Genomic DNA, 24,988 nt, shown 5'->3' on the forward strand with positions numbered 1-24,988 from the left:
AGGACGCTCTTTCCCTTTTCACAGGCTTAATATATGCAGCACAGCACAGTGACGCATCCTTTCTACGTCATAAACTTTGACTGCGATTGTTAAAAGTCACATTTTTGACTTTGAAGCATTCTGAAAAACAGAATTACAATGCTTGTGGGGTGAACAGTGGACACGCTGATTATTATTATTATTTTTTAAAGATTTGATACATAAATAAACCTATGAATTACTGTATGTGGAACAATTACTATTTTGTACACAAATCAGTTGTTGCAGATTGATGTTGCTCACCTGTGAGCTGAGGGAAACAAAGATAATCTGAAAACACAATTGACCCTACACACACGTTTATGGCCATAATCACAATTCTCACGTGTTTCAGTGACTTGAATATTGTCCTTCTGAAGTGCACTGTGGTCTGTCCAGCAAAAAAGAATGCATGTAAAATTCTTTCCAATTATTTTTAGTCCTCAACAGTGAATAATATATGCTATTATTAGTAACATGGACATTCCTCCTTCCAGACAGCATGCAGACATTTGGAAAACAAAGTTAACTTCGATGCGACTTATTGTTCACATCTGGATGGAAACGTTTTTGTTTTTTTCCCCCCACTCAAACAGCTGGTTACTTGGATGAATTTGGGGAGTGGGGGAAGCCTTGATGGGATGAAACGCACAACTTTACCGTGTAGTTAGTTTATTCCATCTTTTCAAAATGTCTTCCATCCATCCATTTTCTAAAGCGCTTGTCCTCATTAGGGGCGGTAATCCATTCATCGCTGTGCCCAGTTGTAAAATAGTAGTTAAAATGAAACAAGAGTCATTAGTAGAGGCCAGGTGGGTGGTTTTTTCCCCCCCAAAAGATCATTTTAATAATATTTTACTGTCAAGTCATGCAGATAGTTTTAACATATATGAAAAAGTGGTGGTGTTTTAAACCGCAAATTACACCTCCAAGTAGATTTTTTTTTTTAACTTTTACTTAAATATAGTTGTTAAACTAGTACATTGTTTTTTACACAATTATCAGACTTCTTCTTATGTTCTGAGTGCGTGTGTTTTTGCCACCTCTGGAAACCGAGCTGCCAAATGTTATGTAGATAATAAACATGCCAGTAAGTTATCCAGTTGTAAAACACACCAATAAAATTATATACCCCTGAAAATGTCTGAAGCGCAGCAGAGTGCCCCAAAAAAAAAAAAATTAAAATAAATAAATAAAAAATAAAAAATCCGGATAAGAGCATGGATTTCCGAGGTGGCTTGAATGTATCTCTGTGGGTTCCACCCATTTTGTAGTGACGTCACTACTCCTGTTTCCGGGAGCTGGGCTGCCTGACGCCCTCCCGTCTGCTGCCAGTCCAGTCGAGCCTCGAGCGCCATCGTGATTGCAGTGGTGGGCACCTGGCAAGCGCCAACACGAAAAGTCACTCCAAAAGTTATCAGACTTTTAGTGAGGATTTCAAACTCGGGGTGACTTAACGGAACCAGACCGAGGGTAGCCCAGGTGATGTAAGAACACATTTCTTTTGTTTTATGCTGTCGTAATGGTACTCGTAATTTGATTAGCTTCTGGTGGATTTTCATTTATCTGTATTCATGAGTCTACTATTGACTATTGTCAGAGAGTAAGCGTGCAGCATATAGTAAATGTCCGACTAGTTCTTTTCCTACTATCTGCACTTTCTTGGTTGTCTTTCCCACGCCACTGTCTGAGATAATTACTGTACGTATGGAGTTTTGCTGCTGGCGGTGATCACTGAAATAATGATGGATGATACTGGTAGTGAAGCCAATTCTCTCCTGTTTGTCTCACTGGCCGGAGGTGAGTCAGTCGAGGATGTGTAGCTGGCAAAGAGCGCTCAGGAACCAGGAGCTCCCTTTGCATGTGGAAAATGCACGAGGGGCAAATGGCTCACTTGCTTAATGTAATAACGTTGTTTCCGCAGAAGATGAAATTCAAAGGTGTGCATGATGTAAAACGAGAAGACTTAACAGATGGTGTAGCACACTGGTGTCAAACTGGTGGCCCGGGGGCCAGACCCGGACCGCCGCGTCATTTTATGTGGCCCGCGGGAGTGTGCATCGACTTTGTGTTTCTTGCTAAAATGCCAAAATTGCAAATTGGCTTCACTTTTAAAAATATTGAGTTATTGCAAGCATTTTTTGTTATCAACCCCCCTTTTGAAATACAATTGATTAATACTGTAGTTGAACAAAGAGTTTTTACTGGCTTCTGATTTAAAAAGTAATTATCCATTAATTTGTGTATATGTAATAATATGAGGCCATCATATGGGTTTGCAGCCATAACGCCCCTGCGAGTGGAACCATAACTGCGATGTGGCCCGTGACAAAAATGGTGTAGCAGGTCACTCGCCTGCAGACAGCACAGGTTTAGTTCCCACTCATTGACTGTGTTAATTGTTGTCTGTCTCTTTTGTGACTTTTGCCTGACTGGCAACCGATCCAGGGTGGATTTAACCTTTTTTCTCAAAGTCAGCTGGGATAGGCCGGCGCCTACAACCCTAAAGGGAATAAGCCGTATAGAAAATGGACGGTGTTTGTAATAAGTAGCTCTGACTTTCAAAGAGGTTGGTGACCCCTGCTGTAGTGAAAGATTCTTGTAATAGCACATCACAGGTGCACATTAAAATGTTGACATGGCATAACCATAGTCTGAATCAGGATGTTACAGTTTGTAGCTTTTATTGAATAAGTCATAGCAGCGTTCTCGAACAGTTTCACCCTGTCAGGTCTCTTGGAAACGGAACTCCAGAAATTGTGCACTGCTTAACAGTTATGACTCAGCACACAACTTTTTTTTTAATGAATTTTCATGCTCGTTTGGAACATCTGGAGTTGAGTAAAACTAAACTGCTCTTCAGACAATTGTGATGACAATAAGTGATGCAAGCGTTTTATGGGGATATGGCTTCCACTTACTGTTTCCAAAGCACCCCATTCTCTGTGTCGCTCACTGCCAACAAACCCCTCAACACATTCACAAATACTCACATTCACTGATCACAGTTCACCTGTATAAGGGGATGTTTTTCATTTTGGCTCAGGTCTATGATATCACTGAATTAATTAATACACGTGCTTACCAGCTGGTGTGAAGTCATATGATATCACTTGCCCTTTTGCTCGTTTACGTGGGTCAAAACAAGCAAATAATTAATTTATGAATAAACATTGGATGTCCTACCAAAAAAAAAAAAAAGCTAATTCAATTGGTCATTCTTATCTAAATGCTGCTTGTCATTCCTCAAACTGATCCATGTTCATTGTGATGACGTGACGGGCACAAGTGGGGGATTTATTTATTTTTAAATTTGGCGGCACGGTGGACGACTGGTTAGAGTGTCACCCTCACAGTTCTGAGGACCGGGGTTCAATCCCCAGCCCCGCCTGTGTGGAGTTTGCATGTTCTCCCCGTGCCTGCTTGGGTTTTCGCCGGGCACTCCGGTTTCCTCCCACATCCCAAACACATGCATTAATTGGAGACTCTAAATTGCCCGTAGGTGTGACTGTGAATGTGAATGGTTGTTTGTTTGTATGAGCCCTGCGAGTGGCTGGCAACCAGTTCAGGGTGTACCCCGCCTCCTGCCCGATGATAGCTGGGATAGGCTCCAGCACGCCCGCGACCCTAGTGAGGAGAAGCGGCTCAGAAAATCGATGGATGGATGGATTTTTAAATTGTTTTAAAGCGAATAAACAATCACAAATCACTTTTTCTTTTTCATGCAGTAAAAGCTAGGACAAGTCCAGCAAAGCCATGCCCACTCTTTGAATGCAACAATGTAAGTAGTGGCCTGTAGTCATCACAATCAATAAGATTTTTACTGTGAAAGTGAACGCGCCGAGTGTGAAAGCCTGACTGTGTGGAATGATTGCACTGGGCGGTGTCAAAACAGTGCCTGACATCATTAGTATGACAGAAGAGTGGTGCGAATTATAACATTGGCATTACAACTACCTGATAGCATCAGTCTATGAAAACAAGAGTAAACCAATTGACTGTATAGGAACTGGTAAGGATACAGAACAAAAGCCATGAAATGTCAAAAAGCAGGAATTATATGCCTAATTATTGCATTGTGATATCAGGTTAATTAAGTACACAGTTCTTCTTCATAAATAAAAATGGCAATGTAAAAAAAATGATCTTCGTTGCTGTTTTGATATAATCATCACAACACAATAGGCTGCTTAATAATGATCCCCTTTCATTTAGGTTTTCTTGGGTCAAAATGCAGGCTAAATCCTTGAGTTTTTTTTTCTCTCACATACCCTATTTTTGTCTCTCCACAGGTGTCAATCTGCGATGTTGTCCGTCCTCACCCATGTTTTGCTGATATCCAGCGGTGAGTTTAACCTCCAGATGTGAGCTCTGAAGTGTCTATGGCTCCAATGTGAGCTGGTCGACTTTTTTTCATGTATCATTTTAAGCTCTCCTCACATCAGGTGTAAACTGGTTTTATTGATTATAGTTGACATTAATAGTGAAAGAAAATTGCTTTTAACAATCCATGTTCCCACATCATTTTTAAATATTTTCATTGAAAGCGTTATACCAATACGGTGCTTTATGATGTGCTGTATTATTGCTGTCTCATGTCCAAGTAGTTGTGATGATTTTTTTTTATCTTGTAATATGATGTGAATCCCAGTATTGTCTTCCATGTTTTGCTCTTCACTGTGTCATGCTGTGTAAGTTAATTTAAGAATTGTACAGAATAGTGATGACTGAAATGATTAGTTAGTATTTTAAATACCTTACGTTAGTATTAGAAATGCATTTCTGAATAGTGATTTTTTTTAGTGGTGACAGTAAGGGCATTAGTAATGCTGTGATAGTTTATCCTTTAAGTTGTATTGTCTGCCCAAGTGGTTTACTGATTGTAGTCAACATTTCAATTGGGAGCATGTTATTAATTACCTGTATACAGTATGCCATTTTCAAAAATGTAAACTACGTAGATTAAATACAATCCCTCACCCCCCCGAACTTGAAAACAATGTTTTGCTGTTTATTGAAGGTAGATATACACAAAAAGTTATACAAGTCAACAGTGAGTCAAGTCAACAAAACAAACAAGACCAGGTTGAATTTGAAGTTTCACTTTTATCATAAAAGTCAACTTCCCAATTCTGAACAGTTCACTTGGGAATCGATGAGGTAACACTGAGCATGTTGTATGAAGTCCTACAATAACCTGAAAGACGCATTCCATTCTTGACACACTTGACGTAGTTGTAGAGAAGACAGATTTCCCTCGAGTGGAGAAAAAAGAAAATAAAATAAAGTGAATTTATTGTCCCCTGCCAGTTGACAAACAAGTGACATCACTTTCACCAAAGTTAAATCAATAATCAGTTACCCCCTAATCCAATACATGCCATGTTATAGCCACTGACGGAATTCACTATAAGGACACTTTTTGCACTTCACTCTTGCAAAAGAAGAAACAGACAGAATAAACTGTGAAAGTGTTTATATAGGAGAACCACTGCTCACCCCACCGTCTCTCTGTCACTAGGAACATTGTGCTTGAAGCCTGAGGAGGGAGCAGGACTCCTTTCAGGTGCTCGAGACTTGCCGTGGCAGGACCAACTGTGCTATGACTCACCCTCAGCACACGAAAGGAAGGGTGGCGGCACGCCTCCACCTGAGAGAAACCGTTCTGAAACAAACCTCCCACAACACCCTCACTGCTACTTCAGGAGCATTTCAGTTGGATCAAGTCCTAATAAGGCCTCTGGTAGTAAGACCTTTTCATAATCATACTTGTGCAGAAATGTCATTGAACGCATTTTTAGATCATTCTGTTATACTTTGTAGGATGTTAAAATTATCTTAGCTAATTTGATGATTATTGTGAATTCTATGAGCAGGACTATGCAAAAACAACTTCTTCTGAAGAAACAACTTCACAGCAGGGCATTTCTACAAATATTTGTGCGGTGGGTCATTGTCTAAGGAAAGCGCAGTTAATTCTAATGCTAATACAGATGCTATTGGTGATGCATACATTTAGTTTTTCACTATTGTTCAGATGCATTTTTTTGACGAGCCATGTATTGGATCCCATAGCTGCTTGTTGGACTGGGATCAATTACTTTTTAATTAATTGTTAATCATACGTAATTCAGTGATTGTTTTGTGGACCACTAAAGATAGCCCGTGTACCACTAGTGGTACTCAAACCACACAGAGAATCAGTAGTCCAAGGCATTTGCTTTGCGATATCAGCCACAAATCGAACACAGCACCAACTACATGGCCTTTGTCCAGTGGTGCTTTTAGTTTTTCTAAAAGATAGCAGTCAGCCATCTCGGTTGGGTATTTATGTCTAAACCCAAACCGGTGCGCATACTGCAATTGGTTGGATTCATCCATCCATCCATTTTCTGAGCCGCTTCTCCTCACTTGGGTCGCGGGCGTGCTGGAGCCTATCCCAGCTGTCATCGGGCAGGAGGCGGGGTACACCCTGAACTGGTTGCCAGCCAATCGCAGGGCACATAGGAACAAACAACCATTCGCTCTCACAGTCATGCCTACGGTCAATTTAGAGTCTCCAATTAATGCATGTTTTTGGGATGTGGGAGGAAACCGGAGTGCCCGGAGAAAACCCACACAGGCACGGGGAGAACATGCAAACTCCACACAGGTGGGTCCGGGGATTGAACCCGGGTCCTCAGAACTGTGAGGCTGACGCTCTAACCAGTCGGCCACCGTGCCGCCTGGTTGGATTCATGATAGTTTATTAGTTGCTCAGCAACAATCTTTTCAAGTACTTTGGAGACAAGTGAAAGGATGGCAATGGGCGCACAGTTGCTGGCTGTGTTTGTATCCCCATATTTGTGTAGGGTTATTGAGACAAGGGTCATAGAAGAAAGTTACATTTTGGTGAATCACTGTTGGAAAAGTCAAGTTTATAGGTCTCCATAGGTACAGTGGGTATGGAAAGTATTCAGACCCACTTAAATTTTTCACTCATTGTTATATTGCAGCCATTTGCTAATATCACTTAAGTTAATTTTTTCCCTCATTAATGTACACACAGCACCCCATATCGACAGAAAAAAACAGAATTGTTGAAATTTTTGCAGATTAATTAAAAAAGAAAAACTGAAATATCACACAGCCATAAGTATTCAGATCCTTTGCTGTGACACTCATATATTTAATGTAGGTGATGTCCATTTCTTCTGATCATCCTTGAGATGATTCTACACCTTCATTGAAGTCCCATCTGTGTTTGATTATACTGATTGGACTTGATTAGGAAAGCCACACCCCTGTCTATATAAGACCTTACAGCTCACAGTGCATGTCAGCGCAAATGAGAATCACGAGGTCAAAGGAACTGACTGAAGAGCTCAGAGACAGAATCGTGGCAAGGCACAGATATGGCCATGGTTACAAAAAAAATCCTGCGGCACTTAAGGTTCCTAAGAACACAGTAACCTCCATAATCCTTAAATGGAAGACGTTTGGGACGACCAGAACCCTTCCTAGAGCTGGCCGTCTGGCCCAAACTGAGCAATCGGGGGAGAAGAGCCTTGGTGAGAGGTAAAGAAGAACCCAAAGATGACTGTGGCTGAGCTCCAGAGATGCTGTCGGGAGATGGGAGAAAGTTCTAGAAAGTCAACCATCACTGCAGCCCTCCACCAGTCGGGGATTTATGGCAGAGTGGCCTGACGGAAGCCTCTCCTCAGTGCAAGACACATGAAAGCCCACACGGAGTTTGCTAAAAAAAAAAACACCTGAAGGACTCCAAGATGGTGAGAAATAAGATTCTCTGGTCTGATGAGACCGAGATAGAACTTTTTGGTCTTAATTATAAGCGGTATGTGTGGAGAAAACCAGGCACTGCTCATCACCTGTCCAATACAGTCCCAACAGTGAAGCATGGTGGTGGCAGCATCATGCTGTGGGGGTGTTTTTCAGCTGCAGGGACAGGACGACTGGTTGCAATCGAAGGAAAGATGAATATGGCCAAGTACAAGGATATCCTGGACGAAAACCTTCTCCAGAGTGCTCAGGACCTCAGACTGGGCCGAAGGTTCACCTTCTAACAAGACACTGACCCTAAGCGCACAGCTATAATAACAAATGAGTGGCTTCAGAACAACTCCGTGACTGTTCTTGAATGGCCCAGCCAGAGCCCTGACTTAAACCCAATTGAGCATCTCTGGAGAGACCTGAAAATGGCTGCCCACCAACGTTAACCATCCAACCTGACAGAACTGGAGAGGATAAGCAAGGAGGAATGGCAGAGGATCCCCAAATCCAGGTGTGAAAAACTTGTTGCATCATTCCCCAAAAGACTCATGGCTGTATTAGTGCAAAAGGGTGCTTCTACTAAATACTGAGCAAAGGGTCTGAGTACTTATGGCTGTGTGATATTTGAGTTTTTCTTTTTTAATAAATCTACAAAAATTTCAACGATTCTGTTCCTTTTTTTCCTGTCAATATGGGGTGCTGTGTGTACATTCATGAGAGGAAAAAAAATTAACTTAAATGATTTTAGCAAATGGCTGCAATATTACAGGATGAAAAATGTAAGGGGGTCTGAATACTTTCCGTTTCCCGCTGTATACTGTTAAGGTTGAGCGCTATCTAAATCACAATTGTTCAGCCTTTGGCTTTGTGTGTTAAAATTAAAAACATACTTGACTTGAATTAGAGCAGACTTTTATATATGCAGTGTTTTGTTTACTTCTATTATGAGATGTGACGATTCACTCTTGTTGACCGATTCAGTCGAGGCCAAACATCAGTCATTGCATGAAGGAACACAGCCGTGACTGTTAAAAAAAAATAAAGCTCTTGATACACCAAGCCAAAGGGCTAATGATGTAACTACTGCTCATCATAGAAAACAGCAGACAGTGTGTCATGGGATCACAATGCCGCACAATCACTTGTCACTGGCAAAGATCACTCCCACAGGATCGTTGCACTTTATTGCCATTTTATCTGGCATTCCCTGCAGCCTCTGGTTAAGGTGGGGGACCATGACACTCCTGTGCTGTGATCCAATACATGGCTGTGATGAGATCAAGCCTCTTACTCTACAGTATGGGAGAAAACTACTTGGAATTAGTTTTATTTGGGGGAAATGCATTCATACATACATACATACATACATACTGTACATACACACTTTCGTGATTGTTTACAAAATGATTGTGGGTGTCAGTTATAAAATATAAATGGATATTATTACTGGATATTATTAGTGCAGTGGTAAAGATGATGGTGTGTAATGCTGAGATGTAGGGGAGATGGCTGGTCTGCTGTGAAAAACATCAATAATCTGCTCATCGTATTTCATCTTCTGGTCCAATCAAAGCGAATTAGATGGGGAAGATAAAATGACAGTACTTTGCCCCTGGTCATAGTTATACATTGTGTTCAAATATTTTTACATGGCTATCAATTTAAAGGCTTTTACTACTCAGATTATTTGTCAACTGAAATACATACTAGTGTCTGAAAATAGGCCCTGGACATATAGGTATGAACATAAGAATTTAGTCGCATTTCATGTGAAAAATTATTATAAATAAATAAATAAAATAATGACTCTCTCCAACATCCTAAACAAACACCTTTGTCTGAAGATTGTTTGTCGACTCAGCAGTGCATACTGCACTTTTTAGTGGACAATTCACTGTAATTAAAAAAAAAATCTTATTTGTTTGTACAATGTCCGACTAAGTTCTTGGACAACTATTAATGATCAACTGAAGAAAACGGGCAGTAGCTTTCATTAATGAAAAACATTATATTCATATATTATTACTATTTTTCATGTATGTTTCCAAAAATTACACATTTGTGCTATTCTTTGTAACATTTCTCTATTCATGAAAATATCCAATATTCCGTTGTGTGTACCTACAGAGTGTATACATTTGATATAATGTACAGATGTCTGTTTAAAAAAAAAAAAAAAAAAAAAAAAAGAAATTGGCAGGAAATATCAAAATATTTGTTTCTCATGACATAGAAATGGCTCTACATTTTAAAATTTCCAAATGACTTAATTTCTGAAAGGCTTTAATCATTCCTTTTTCTCAGAAACCTTAAATAGGAAGTAACATTTAATTGGTGCTGCTTTCCAAGTTTCAGTTTCATGTGAATGTAATGTAAATGTGTTGACAGGCACCTGTTTGAACATGCTGTGCGGGATTGATGAAAACTGGGAAACTTTGACTTGTGATTTGGGGGTTCCCAAACTTCCTTCAGGCAGGTTGAACTCTGCTCTTGTGGCAGTTAGCCTACAGCGCTTGATGTGAGTATGAAACTGCTTTTATTTGATTCCTGTTGTTTTCCGCCACGTGTGCGCACGTCCCCAAATTGTCTCCTTCCAATTTAAACACGCATGTGACTTTTGATCAGCAGATGTCAAGTCACTTAAGATCACTCGCCCTCCAGGCTTTCTCCGTGGGTGGCTGAAAGACAAATTCAAAACTCATCTAAGTTGTTTGATTCTGCATGTTAACCCTGGTGTGGCTTAACTCAGTAGGTGGAGCCTTCTCCTCACTCTACCTGTGACCATGTTGAAGTGTGAAGGCCACTAAGCAATTTAGCACTTAGCTTCCGGTTGTCACAGTAACATTTCATGTGACCTTCCTATGATTATCAGTCTCATGTAATATCATAATGTTAATTTCATGCATCGTGAATACAATATTGGGAAAGAAATGTGTCAAATCTGTCAAATTTTATGAAGAGGGCAATATGAATATGAGCAAAGAGGCACATTCCTACCAAATGTAACAGATGACATTATGTGTCAATGTCCTGAAACACAGTTACTTAAAACATTGAGATGTTTTACATTTGAATGTTTTTACCTGCACATGAAGTTGTTATAGGAATGGATATATATATTTTTTTTTTCTATGTGACTTCATTGAGAAAATAACCTCACCAAAAGTAAATGATCTTTTGTCTCCATTTCCAGCTTCCCCCAAAATTATACAAAAATGAACCACACGAGTATGGAATCTTATGAACCTGTTGTTTGTGAAACAAAGGATTCTTGCATGTGCTCAATTCCCATTGGCCCTGCGAGTTTTGTTACCATTGTAAATGTCATCATATCCGGCTGTGAAGCTGGACCAGTTCTGCTCAACGTACCAGCTCGACCTGGTAAAAAAAAGAACTTTCTTTTTGAAATGTTTTTATGTGTTTATGTATGTTCAAAATCCTTCGAAAAGTTCTATCCAAAACAAAGTCAGAACGACCCAACAATGAAATGAGTTTTAGGTAAAGTATACAATTGGCTTTAGTCAGTGTCACATTATGGTTGTAATTTTCCAACTGGTACTATTAGTGCTTGATTTATATGATTTTTATCTTGCAGTGAAACCCAGGAGTCCTCTGAACCTGTCACATTTCCAGACCATCAAGCCAGAACTGATTTTACAGTGGGATGAGCCAAAAGACTATGTTTCCGGCGCATTAAGATATGAGGTCCGATACTCAAATGACACTCGTCCTTCTTGGCAGGTGAATACTAATCCTTAGTATACATTTTTTGTTTGGTACTATATACAATTATGTGTTGTGTATTAATTGCCATTTTGCATTGCACGGTACCTACTGGACACCGCTCACACAGATAAAAGCCGGTACTATTTCTAGTACTTGATCAGTCAGGATTCCAAAACCATATTGGTGATGTCAGTCGCTGCTGGTCCTTCATTCATCGCCGTAGCATTGTAACAACTGAGGATACATGACTAGAAATGAACAAGTAAACACAGATGCTGAAAAAGCTTACCCGATTTCTGAACTTTAGTTCTGGACGCTGCATTATTATACTCCACCGTCTCCACTTTACTGCAGAGCTTCCGTTTTCTGGAAAAACAATATGTGCCAGTTTACAATGGCCCACAGCCACATTCAGAGAATTCATTCATACAAATACAGGCGACCCTTATTTCTGACAGATGCGTTTAATGCAGAATGGTTTTCGCAGTTCCCTGTGACTACTGAGGCGCATTAATTTGGAGTAGTAAACCAATGGCGATGGCCCAAACCGAGGCGAGTAAAGCTTAGCTGGTACTGTGCATTGAAAAAGCAACCTGACAGGGTTTGTGATTGGTCTAAGTATTTTAATTATTGTTAAATAAATTGACAGCTGACGATGACGTGACACACAAGACTTTACATGTTACAGTACATATGCAGCAGGTCACCAGGTTATCCACTTTGACTGTTTGCTTTTCATGTATGTGTTACTTGCTGACAGGCAGTCAAGGAAATGTTTATCATTCAGCATGTTACACTAGCAAATTAATTCATTTAAAAAGTGTTTCAAATACTTCGACAAACATCCTGATCCAATATAAATGTTAGGATTTTGTGTTGTGGTAACGCTTAAGGATATTGGGAAAACATCATTGTTTTTATTAAAGCGAGGCCAACTGACATATTTCAGCATGCAGGCGTTTTCTCACCTCTCCCTGCTGCCTGCAGGTGGTGTCGACAGGCCTGGATCGCAGGTTGATTCTGGGCCTGAAGCCTGAAGTCAACTACACGATGCAGGTTCGCTGCTCTGGCCTTCAGGAACCTCCATTGTGGAGCAACTGGAGTCAACCCTATCTCATCTACCTCGGCAGTAAGGAACACTTCTTTCTTTTGCGTTGCTGTTGTTTTTTTGACAGAGTTTGACATTCTAAAGACATTCAACAGGCATACACACAGACATACATGGACGCGCACAGTCATACACACACACACACACTTGTTTACTATTGTTTACTACTTGAATGATTTTTGTCACAGAGTGTTTTGGATTGAACTCCACATTTTAGACTGAGGCAGTCAGTCATTAAAATCAGAAATTTTATTTTGGTGTTATGTGACGCAGTTATGGTCAGGGGGAAAAAAACTAATAATGGTGTTGTGATGAATCTCAGTCAGACCTGTTTGGTCTTCTGCCTTGTGCCAACCTTACGTCGCTAACATCTGCATAAACCCGACTGGTCCACGTTGCTCAAAGAGAGGATTCATTTTCGAATGTGTTGCATTAATCCAATGACCTCAATTATTTCCTAGGTAAGTTTATATCAGCGCTTGAGCATTAAAAATGGCTGTTGCTCATTAGCAATAGCCTTTAATAAGACACTTGTCCTATTATGGCCAACGTCAACGGACTGTAAAGGTCAGCTCACCATTATAGACCTGCTACAAATCGCACATCTTGGGCTCATCTTGGAAGCATGTCCATGTTGTTACAATCTATTTACTGCCCTTCTATAGTGGTGTAATTTAAATGTAATTTACTAAGACAGATGATTGGTGTGACCAGTTTTAGACTTAAAGTGAAGAATAATGAAAATATTTGCAGATGCTCATGTTTTTTTGTTGTTTTAGACACATGGTACTATTGATATACTGTAATGTGCTGTATCACAGCAGAAAAATAGGAAAACCAGCAAATGTAAATAAAATATTTTTGCTAGTGTACCTTTTCATCCAATGACTGACCTGACTAAAATGTTCTGTCCAATAGAAAAATGTAATGCCAATAAACACTCATATTAGCCTATTTGACTTATTTTCTGTATTCTTTTTGGCCTGTGTTTTGCTGCCTTTACATATATAATATTTGTATGTGTATGTTCAGTGGTGAGCTACATCCCTGAAGAAGTTTTGGCCCATACGGGGGAGAACGTAAGCGTTTATTGTGTGTTCAACGACCACAGCATCAATGCCAACTCTGCCGTGTGGGTGCTGAACTTCCAACAGTCTGTCTCCCCCAGCCAGTATCACTCAGTCAATCAATGGGTATGGGTGCAAGCTTACCTTCTTTCCATGATTGTGGTATTTTTCCAAACCATTGTCCTCACTAAATGTTGTCCAAACTAGGTCAGTCACATCACGATACAGCCATCAGACTCTGGGATGTATGACATGCTACAGTGTAGGGTTACAAAGGAGTGGAACCTCCCTTACAGCACCATCTATATAGAAGGTGAGTTGTAGTCTAGTTCATAAACAACAGCAAAACTACATCTACATTTTGGAGCTTTTAACATTTAAAAAACAAAGAATAATAATTATATCATCATATACCGTATTATGGTGACACAGTGGTTAGTACCTGGTTGGGGGATCGAAGCTGGGCTCCCGCCTTTCTGTATGGAGTTTGAATGTTGTCTCCGTGCTTATGTGCGTTTTCTCCAGATACTCCAGCTTGCATGCATGTTAGGTTAATTGAAGACTAAAGGTGTGACAGTGAACGAGTGTTTGTCTATATTTGTCCATAATGTGGCCTGCAACTGACTGGCAACCAGTCCAGGGTATTCTCGCCCAAAGTCAGCTGGAAAAGGTTACAGCACACCCATGACACTAATGAGGATAAGTGGTATAAAAGATGGATGGCTGGTTATTATGTAATTCTGTAATAATTTTTATGCTTTCACCTTTGATGTTTTGAAAGTATTTGTTCCTTCTTCCTGCTGCTGACAAAAGCAGGAAAGAGAGTGGAGACATGTGACAATGCAAACCCGAGTATCACAATGAAGCGTGAGCTGTTCCTGTTTTCCTTTTCCACAATCTAAGTGTATCTCTGTATTTTTGCAGGAGCCTCTGTTGACATCACATGTAAAACCAGTGGTGATATTGATGCTCTGACCTGTCGCTGGAAAAACACGCCGTGGTTCAACCAACCCCAAAAACCAACATTCCAATTCTTGTAGGTCATGATTTTTATTTAGTTGCTATTGACTTTGGAGTGCCCTCACATGTCCTCATATTAGTGAATACTCAAATAAACCCTTGTTATTCCGCGCAACTTCACTGAACACAGTGTACTGAATGAGGCAAGGCTCCTTTTGGGCACACCCTATAAATGCATGTGTCCAATCCTGCACAGCAAGAAGATGCCAGGAAGTTGCTCAATATAATAGTTTTCTCCCCCCCTCCTCAGAGCAGTGAATTAATTTGTACATAAATCAGTGAAGAGAAAAGCCTAATAGTTAGCGTTCCTGTTGAGACATGTTTTGTAACTGTTGTGCCGCACTTCAAATGGTTTTCTTCGCGTCTTTTCTACAAGTTATTGTAATATAGTCAAAGAGCATTTCATTTTCATTCATTATAACCATTTTCCCCAATGGAATAATTCAATGTAATTTCTTTACATGGGTTGGATACATTGAGGTATTCTAAATATGAAATATCATACCAAATAAAGATGATTGCCATCCTAAAAATCTTCAGTCTTTCACTACAGATGGTCTCATCTATCCTGTGACGAGATGGAGGAGAGAGAGAAAAAGGGCGAGAAAGTTGGAGCGATGGGGCCTAAATGTGTGCCGATCCTCGAGTCCGACCAACAAGTCTGCACCATCAAGCCTATACGGATGAATTGCTACAAACTGTGGCTGGAGGGGCTGTCCCATCAGGGCCCTTTCAGATCCAAACCCTTCTACATATTACCTATAGATCATGGTAAGCGAACTGCAAACCAGGAAAAGGCAGCAGGAATCCAATTACCTGGAGGGGGACAAATTGAATTAAAAAAAAAAAAAAAGACTTTTTAAAAATGTTATATGCATTATAAACTTCTTAATATTTGTGTACTCTCTCAGGTAACTAAAATACGATACACGCATGATGCAGTACGCTTGTACACTGCAAACTACAACCACAAAAATGAACCCACCTTAGCAGTGCCGATCAAAACTGGGCATTATCATCTTTGTAAAGCCAGAATATTGATCTTGTATTGAATAGCATTACACTATATTGTGCAAGTGGTCAAAACGTTGTGGCTGACCCCTGTATATAATTGTCTTAAATGTCTGCAAAGACAATCAGGCAACACTTCCTTTTGACTTTTGACCTATTTTTTTGTTTAAATATGCCATTAAATACACCCTAAAATAATCTATAAATACCTCAAAAATATATTGACTGCCAGCTTATAATGCTCTGCTTTCACTACTAGATTGCCACATACAGCATTTTTTTTGAAATATTCAGAAAATAAAATTTGTCTTCATACATAGAACTATGCAGCAACATACTTGGAGCTGCTCCTCAGGTTTTTGAGGTAAGCAAATATTAGACACAGCTCTCAGTATGTGGCAGTGCAGTTCTACAGTACCTGTACTGTGAAAGGAGTACCTCTTTGACCGTGTCAGTCAAAACTGAACGTTATTATCTTGAATTAAATATCATTATATATTGTGTCCTGGATATTTTTCTAAGGTTATATAAACTAATACGGTCTGGTCCTCAATTGTCTGACTTGCAGTAAAGCCCCACCCACCAACTAATGTGACGGCAGTGAATCTGAGAAGTGGGGTCCTGAGGATCACATGGGAGCCTCCGTCTTTTCCTGTACAGGGGCTCCAGTGTCAGTTCCGTCTCCGCTGTCCTTCTGCCATGAGAGCTCAACCAGAGTGGAAGGTGAGTTATTCTGGAACCATTTAAAATAGCAAAATGAGTTTGATCACTAAATACTATAGTTCTTTGAAATACAATTCCTTTGAAGACCCACCTAGTAAGTACAAACATATGTAAAATGTCTGAATCAGAAGTTTTGTTTTCTTTTCCAGCTGTGAATTTTGATATTGGATGTTTTTTTTTAGTTAATATTTTCTATCAGAAACTCTAAAAGAAAAAAGTCTTGTGAGATATTGTTTTAAACCTTTCAGGGAAACCCCTTTATATGGAATAATATGTTCTTATAGTAACAATGTTAGCTACACGCTATTCCTAACACAAGATGGCAAGTAGTCAACAAATACTTCACATCTGTGTTGCAATGACAGACGGACACACTAGTAGTGTACACTAGTGGCTAACGTCATAATCAGTTTGAAGTTCTTTTTGTTACTGTATGTCTTGAAAACACAATGTTACATTAAATACATTTTAAAAAATCCTTGTCCTTTTTTCGAAGAAATTATCAGAAACCATAGGACCAAAGTTTTCGGTCAAAATACTTATCCTGGTGAACGTGTGAACTTCTCGAGTCTGGTTTCCATTCCGCAAATAACACTCTTCTTCATGCCCCCCCCCCCCCCTTCATTCAGTCAAGAATGATGATGAGTTAAGGCAGAGGTTTTGCTATACCACTGTGATCTTTGCCTTTGGTTTAACCTTTTCTTCTCACTAAATGCAGCTCTATGATCCAGTGTCGGTACTGTGGGCGGAGGTTCCAATTCCGGACATGTGCCAGGTTTACACGGTTCAGGTGAGGTGCATTCCCACCAACCTCACTGGCTACTGGAGCGACTGGAGTGTCTTGAACTACTCTATACCCCAAAACAGTAGAGGTAACACATCATTGATATCGCCTCTTTGGAACTTCTGAACTCCTGATGTGCCTCTCCCACATAATGTACCCACCACAGGAGACCCTACAGCCAACATGACGATGCTGATCATCACCCTCCTCTCCATCGTCCTCTTTGTCACCGTGGCCCTCTCCCAGAACCAGTAAGAGTAGCTAAGTGGCTTCATTGATGACATTTATATAAATTGACCAGCCACAGCATTGTTTTAGCTGATAGAAGAATCGGAATGGAAAAGCTGTAGATGTATATGTAAACACATCCTTAAACTAGCTGTACTTGTTGTCAGGATGAAACGGTTTGTGTGGAAGGATGTGCCCAACCCAAAGAAATGCTCCTGGGCAAAAGGACTCAACTTTAAGAAGGTAAAACAATATCTGCAAACTTTCATTTATGCATTATCTTCTGCTCCCACGGGTGAGCTGCAGTCTGCCCCCCGGCTAACTTTGGGCAACCTTTGACTGCCGACCTGTCAATCACAGGGCTGACGGACAAACCACCATTCACACATTTTTTTAAGTCGAAATAATCAGTTCCCGTGTCAAACTGTCGCCGTCATAAAGCATTTATTAACATTTGCAACAGTTTAAAATGTGTGGTAGCGTCATATAAATGTACAAATTGGTTAACTACAGTAACAAAATACTGTATTCACTTACTACGTTGTCAAGATGAACTTTGACGCAGTTGCAAACGTGCAGAGGGAGAACTGAACGAGTCAGTGAGGTCAGCCTTTTTACATTAACCTGCTACCCTCTTAGACAGAGCTGACTTTGCTATGCACATTCCAATTTTTGTTTTAATCAATGATAATGTACTATTGACTCTTTAGCCATTATATACTGAGTAGCCAAGACAGATGCGATTGCGGCTTTCCAACATTGCAATTAGTTGTCATCACACTGCCATTGCCATCACGCTAGCCTTCTGTGGTGGCATTACAAAAACAAAGGGTGGGAATAATGATTTCGATGCTCACTGAGCTGAAGTCTCCATTACTGTCTATAATGACTTAATAGAAACTTTTGAGGCTTTTTTGTTTCACAGAAAAGGTAGACTGAACTCCAAATTGTCTTTAGAAGCATTCCAATTTGGAGGTTCCAGTCTAAATGGTTTAGACTAGAGCACTGATTCACAACTACTCTGCTGAGGCACAGTGTGTGCCGTAAAAGATAAGGTGTACTGCGGGGAAATGATCAGATTTGACTGAATTGGTCTAAAAATTCTTATTCACTACATATAATATATCTTTGTTCATCTATTGACGCCAGCAACATATAGTGACAGGCAGAACAATTAAATGTTCTTCTACTAGAAGAAGAAGAAGAATTGGATACACAATTAACTTGCGTATCCACCTCTTGCCATAGAACAGAATTATAGTTTTGTTTTCAACTAAACGCCCAGATCGTTATTTCAGGATATAGTGTACACTTCTTGTGACATGTATGTTTAGTGGAGTGAGATTTATTTCATATAAAATGTGCCTTGGCTGAATAAAGATTGGAAAACAGTTTAGAGAGAGAGCACCGTCAAGTTCTTATTTTTTTAAAATAATTTCTGCAGGCTGACAACTTCCAGGAGCTCTTCCACGCCTCAGATGTACTCCCAGCTTGGCCACTGCTGCTCCCCTCTGAGAACATTTCCAAAGTGGTCATCATGGAAAAGGCTAACCTCTCGGTTCTCAGCACTGCCTTGGTCCGAAGTCCACTTATGTCCCCAACTCCTGACATAGTGTCCCTTCCTGCATTTCTTGAGGGGAACCAAAATATTTCAGTGGGCAGCGAGGTTCTCTTGGGTGACATTCCCCCATCAGTCCTAGATTTGGATATTTTAAGCACTCCCAGCCCACGGCTAGATGAGCTGCAGCTTGTCGACGCCTCACCAAGTATCATGGAGAATTCAGCCCAGTCTTCAGTAGCATATGCCACAGTGCTGCTCTCCAACCCAGAGCAGCAGCAACAGTCCATTCATCTCCACACCCGGGACGGCAGTGGCAGCAGCTCCAGTGACGAGGGCAATTTCTCTGCCAACAACTCTGATATTTCTGGATCTTTCCCCGGTGGCCTGTGGGAACTGGAGAGTTGCCATGGCGGAGAGATGGAGGACCCGCGTCGATCCTGCTCCTACAACTCGGTGGAGGAACTTTCTGAAACGTCAGATCAAGAAGATGCGACAGAAGAGAAGGACTTGTACTGTCTTGGCATGGACTATCAAGCTGAGGATGAGGAGGGTGCGGGAGAAGCCCAGCAGAAAGAAGAGCGGCTGAAAAGTGTTATTTTGAACAGAGATGACTGCTCAGTGGAGTCGCACCTTCCGCCCACTGAGCTACTTTCCTCATCCACTTGCGTTTTATCGCCACTCTACATGCCACAGTTCAGGACTGCGCCGTACATCAGGCAACTGCCGGATTAAAAACCGCGTGATTGGCACAATGTTCCGTGTTCGATTTCCTGTGTTGTGAACTGCATCGTCACTAAAGACTTTCAAATGGAAATCAGTTCCTGCAGACTTTAATTTACACAGAATGTCCAACAGCGTCAAAAAGCTTCAAATGGTGTGTGTGACTCCAGAGTGATGTTCATCGATGCTGCTATTTCTTTGTTCAGTGTGGGTTAATGACCCTCACAGTGGGCATGTATTTTATTGTGATTGGGCCCATAGATCCGAGTCCCAAGTTTTGGCCGGACCAAATTGCTTCTTTGCAGTTGTTATTCTGAATAAAACATGTGAGGTTCAAGAGAATATCCAGAGCGAAAAGAATGCTGTCAATTCATAGATTTTGTATATAATATACAAAGATCTAAAGAGTAGCTGTGTAGAAACATCTGCATTTATTAATATACACAGATCATTACGTTGTTCTGATTGTCCAGTGAGTCTAAATCTGAAAACAGAAAATGAAAGTGAACATACTGAAATATGACAGCTGTTGTTGCACATTTATATATTGTCTATTTTTCATAGTGAATATAAATTATTTGTTATTAGATTTTGTGTGTCTTTATTAATACTCCAGTAACACTGTGACTTATTGAGGCCAGCGCCTTTCTTCACCGAACTTTGTACAACCACAGTTTGTTAAAATGTTGTATGAATCTAAAACTCACGTGGCTCCAGAGAATCAGAGCGTTTGTTTAAAATGCGTGACGAGTAAAAAAAAAACCAACAGAGAAGCTTCTGACATGTCGCACACTAGGATCCATCTGAAAGAATTAAAAAAAAAAAAAAAAAAAACCAACAAGCGACACTGAGACTACTCAACCATAGTAATATGCCGCCCCTTTGTGGCTGCCATTGGTAAACAAATGTGTACTTTTTCTGAGGACTTTTTACGTTTAAGCCCTACTTTTGGTCAAAATAGGCTCATTACTTTTTGGGAAATTCGCAGATGATAACAATTTAAAGAAATTAAAAGCCTAGTATAAAGGTAAAATCAACCGCAGTTGAGATCCTGATTGATTGAGGATCAGAATGTGGAAAAAACAGGGACAGGAGCAACATGCAACAATGTGAACCAGAGATCATTAATGATGATGAAGCGACAGATTAAGCGATGCAAGATATTCCCATCCGTTGCCTTATTTAAGAAAACTGCCTGATGTCATCTCCGAGAGTAATCCAGGGTAATGTAGCAGCCTAAAAATCACGAATTTATGGAATTCAAAAACTCATTGTCTAATCTGAAAAAGCCATATAGGTAAAGTGTATTGTTTTCAATTGTAATCATTTGATAATTTTGCCTTTTTTCTTGGTTCACAATGTCAGCAAAGCTATGGGAAACACATTGTTTTGATAGCATAAAGGCTTCAGCTAATGCTAGCGAGCACTGTGTTTTCAAAACAACCAACGTGCAACATGGAGGTTTCAGGGCCACCTTCACCACCAAACGGGTATTGAATACTATTGACAGTAAAAAAAACAATAATAACAATAATTAGAAATACATTAGGTCTGTAAAATGCATAATGTATACATAGACACTGCCTTAACGCTACGTGGTTAAAGTTCGTCCAAGTCGCTGCTGTGCTGTCCCTGTTTTATCTGCCTTACAAGGCCACAAGATCCCAACCAATGAAGATCACAACCGCCATTTGTCATCATCTGTGTTTTTGTTGACTGTCATGTTTTTCGGTGTCCTTTGTTCTTATCTTGTATTCTCGTTAGGCTTTCGTCTCCACCTGTTCTCGTCGGCCCTGTTCCTTGTGTCAGCCAATCAGCTCCCTCCATCCACTTGTCTTGTCCAGGTGGGCCTCGTCTCATCAGTTTGCTTGTATTGAGTTCCCTGGTTTCTTGCAGTTTGTGCCGAATCGTTGTTACTGTCACATCATGTTTTGTTTTTCCTGTGTTTCTTTGTACTATAACTTTTGTGACTTGTAATTCATTATATTTTGGTCATGCTGTAGAATTTATTGTCTGGCTTTTTTGTAATACATTTTTTTTTTGAATAGCCTACATCCTCCACTTGCTTCCGTGCACTTGGGCCCTCCACTTTTGTCTTCCATACCAGTACTGTGAAAACCCTCATCTGTGACAGTTGACTTTACCTCTCTCTGCTTACCGGTATGTCTTTTTTTTTTTTAATCTTGTGTCATCTTCTGTAAAGGTTGAAAAAAGTAACAGGTCAAAATTTGAAAATGTAAGGAGTACAAAGTCATATTTTAATAAATACTCATGTAAAGTAGGCTACAAATACAAGATAAATAGGTTTATGTACTTCGTTAGTTCTCCCCACACGCCAAAGAAAGTTCTGGTGCCTTTGCGTATTTCAGCCATGAGGAGGCAGAATAGTAGCTGTCGTGTGACACAGTCGGTGGAGTCGCCTTCAAGGCCCTTTGTTTTGGCTTGCAAATGTTCACCGTAGAAGGACATGATGGTGCAAAGAGCAACTGGCTCAAGTGAAGACAGCGCAAAGGCCTGATGCCATGCTAGGTTCAGATATGGTTATGGAAAGAAAAAAAAAACTCAGAGAGATGTCAGGTTTGTTGTCATTGTGCAGGCAGCCATGGAGGTTGGGTACGTTTCTGATTTGCCTTGGAAAGAATGTTTCCCATCAAGGGAAAATGAATCAATTTGAACAAGCTGAAAAAAAGCATCCATAGATATGCCATGTCCAGTTAAGTGTTTTATACATTGCCCAGAAGAACCTGCTCACCTGCTTTGCCAGAAAACCAACAGCTTTCCAAGTGGTCCGGTGATAAGACTTGGGACTACTGTCTGCTCAGCACGGGATAGTTCTTTGCATTTTACACAATCCAGTATAAATAAGGCCTGCTGGAGTTTTCATTTTTCTAAGTAACTGTAAGAACCTTAGTTACCCTCTCCAAAAATAATTATGGTTAGAAATGAACTGAAATCAAATGAAACTTGAAAGAAAATATGCTCTACGCGTTGTTATTACTTTATCTCAGTATTTTCTGTTATTATTGAAAATGTTTACGTCATTGAAATGTCATACAGTCAGGGGTGTTGAACCCATTCTGCTCTCTGTGAATCGTGGATTAGGACAACATTGAAATCTGAGCATTTTCAGACCTGCAATTGGTGGATTACAAAGTCTTGCCTCACTTTGGCCGATCTTCAAAGTCTGAACCTTTCGACTGTGAAGTCTTAAGTTGACTGCCCTTAACTGAACTGTATGCTGGCCTTGATTTGTCACAGTTGATCTCAAATTGATTATTAAAATACTTTACTGGTGTTATTATGGTACATCTGCCTCACAGTTCTGAGGACCGCGGTTCAAATCCCGGCTCCGCCTGTGTGGAGTTTGCATGTTCTCCTCGTGCCTGCGTGGGTTTTCTCCGGGTACTCCGGTTTCCTCCCACGTCCCAAAAACATGCATTGATTGGAGACTCTAAATTGCCCGTAGGTGTGAATTTGAGTGCGAATGGTTGTTTGTTTTTATGTGCCCTGCGATTGGCTGGCGACCAGTTCAGGGTGTAGCCCGCCTCTCGCCCGAAGATATCTAGGATGGGCTCCAGCACGCCCGTGACCATAGTGAGGATAAGTGGTACAGAAAATGGATGGATGGATGGCTGTTACATTATAAATGAAACACTGAATGACTACCTCCCAAGTCTTTATTGAAGCAACGTTTTCGTATAGCTCTTCATGAGATTGTACAGGTGTACCTATTCAAAATCGCAACACAGTATTGTATATACATTTATTGTAACTATTCCATATTCATCACAGGCAAAACAAATTGCATTCGTTGCAGGCTGCTGATGTGCTACACAAGAGAAATGTGTTGATGCCCCTCAGGATCAACTTTGTTTATGGGAACCTAGAGAAGGCTTTAGCAGCTTGACATTATAAACCCTTCATTGATCGCCTGACATTAATTCACGCAGCAGTGATTATGGGCTTTCGCTACTGATGTTTATCCACGCTGGCTTTGAAGGCCTTAACGTGTGGGCAAAGGTCAGATTGTGGCAAACTCACTACAAAACTCCACAACCACAAAGGAAACGAGAGGAAATCTATGGTGGTTGTGTGAGACCTGCAAGCTCACTGCCGTCCCTCTTTCAGTAAACAGAGAGCTTTGGTTGCCTGGCACCGCACTACTTCGTGCTGGACACACTTTGGCTCCCAGGGAATGTAAATCCTCTCTCACCCTGTAGTCTGTAATCTTAGCTCAAATGCAGCTCAGTTGGTGGAAATTCATCGTTACATTCACAAGTGTGCACAAAAACAAAAAAGCTGAGAAAATGGATGAAAGATGTGAATTTGGAGACCTGATGAATAATTACATAGAATACTGTCACAGAATTTAACAAACACAAGACTCAGTTTGGAATATTTAGTAAGGGGGGGGGGGGGGGGGGGGGACAATACGCAGACAGAAGTTTCCCCGACCACTGCTGCCCACTGTTGACGCCCCTCCCTGAGTGGAGGCCTTAAAAAGAGGGCTAGGGAAAACATTTCAGTCTGGAAATACATCAAGCTCTACATGACTAATTTCCGTAATTAATTTTAGTATTAGCTTTCCATGGCATTCCATCAGGATCTCTATTGCCAGAAAGGTTTGAGTTGCATCAGTGACCCCTCCTGAAAATGGTACAACATAATTTCTTCAGCTTCAAAGTTGTACACAATCTGTTTCTGTTCTGCCGTTTCCCAGCTGACATTGGGCCAGTGGTGGGGTACACCCAGGACTCGTCACCAGCCAATTGCATGGCACATATTGACGCACAACCATTTACATTCGCAACTATGTGGACAATTTAGAATACCCAATGAACCTAACATGCATATTTTAGGAAAGTGGGAGGTAGTTCAAGTACCAAGGGCAAAACCCACATAAGCAAGGGGACAACAATCATATATCTGCATAATAAAAAAATAATAATAAGAAGAAGAAGAATGAAGCAAAAGTACTCACTCTTTGCCAAACCCTGACAAACAAATACAGCAGAAACAGTAAAGTTAGGCTGCTTGGTAAAATGTCATTCAATTCAATTCAATTGTTTATTTCCAACTCAAGGTTCATCAAATAAACAAATAAATAAAAATCTTCCTCAAGAACTGTACACCATCTTATGATAGGGGATGAGGATGTAAAATAACTTGATGTAAAAAAAAAAATAATAATAATATATTCACCAGACAATTCCAAGAGGATTCCAGCCAGCCTTAAAGATCACAACTACCTA

General features: G+C 40.4%; 1 protein-coding gene across 1 annotated transcript; it reads left to right on the plus strand.

Annotated features, from left to right (window-relative positions):
* Window positions 1–1,325: 1,325 nt before the first annotated feature.
* On the plus strand, window positions 1,326–20,325 carry lepr (leptin receptor). The gene is made up of 17 exons (XM_061778769.1): window positions 1,326–1,505; window positions 3,747–3,799; window positions 4,311–4,363; window positions 5,540–5,764; window positions 10,177–10,306; window positions 10,982–11,169; window positions 11,384–11,529; window positions 12,502–12,643; window positions 13,655–13,815; window positions 13,897–14,002; window positions 14,614–14,725; window positions 15,263–15,480; window positions 16,289–16,443; window positions 17,162–17,315; window positions 17,394–17,478; window positions 17,623–17,698; window positions 18,900–20,325. Coding segments are annotated over exons 2-17 (2,802 nt in total). The 5' UTR covers window positions 1,326–1,505; window positions 3,747–3,797; the 3' UTR covers window positions 19,749–20,325.
* Window positions 20,326–24,988: the final 4,663 nt, after the last annotated feature.

This window comes from Phyllopteryx taeniolatus, chromosome 7, assembly GCF_024500385.1.
Source record: "Phyllopteryx taeniolatus isolate TA_2022b chromosome 7, UOR_Ptae_1.2, whole genome shotgun sequence".
NCBI classification, from domain to species: Eukaryota; Metazoa; Chordata; class Actinopteri; order Syngnathiformes; family Syngnathidae; genus Phyllopteryx; species Phyllopteryx taeniolatus.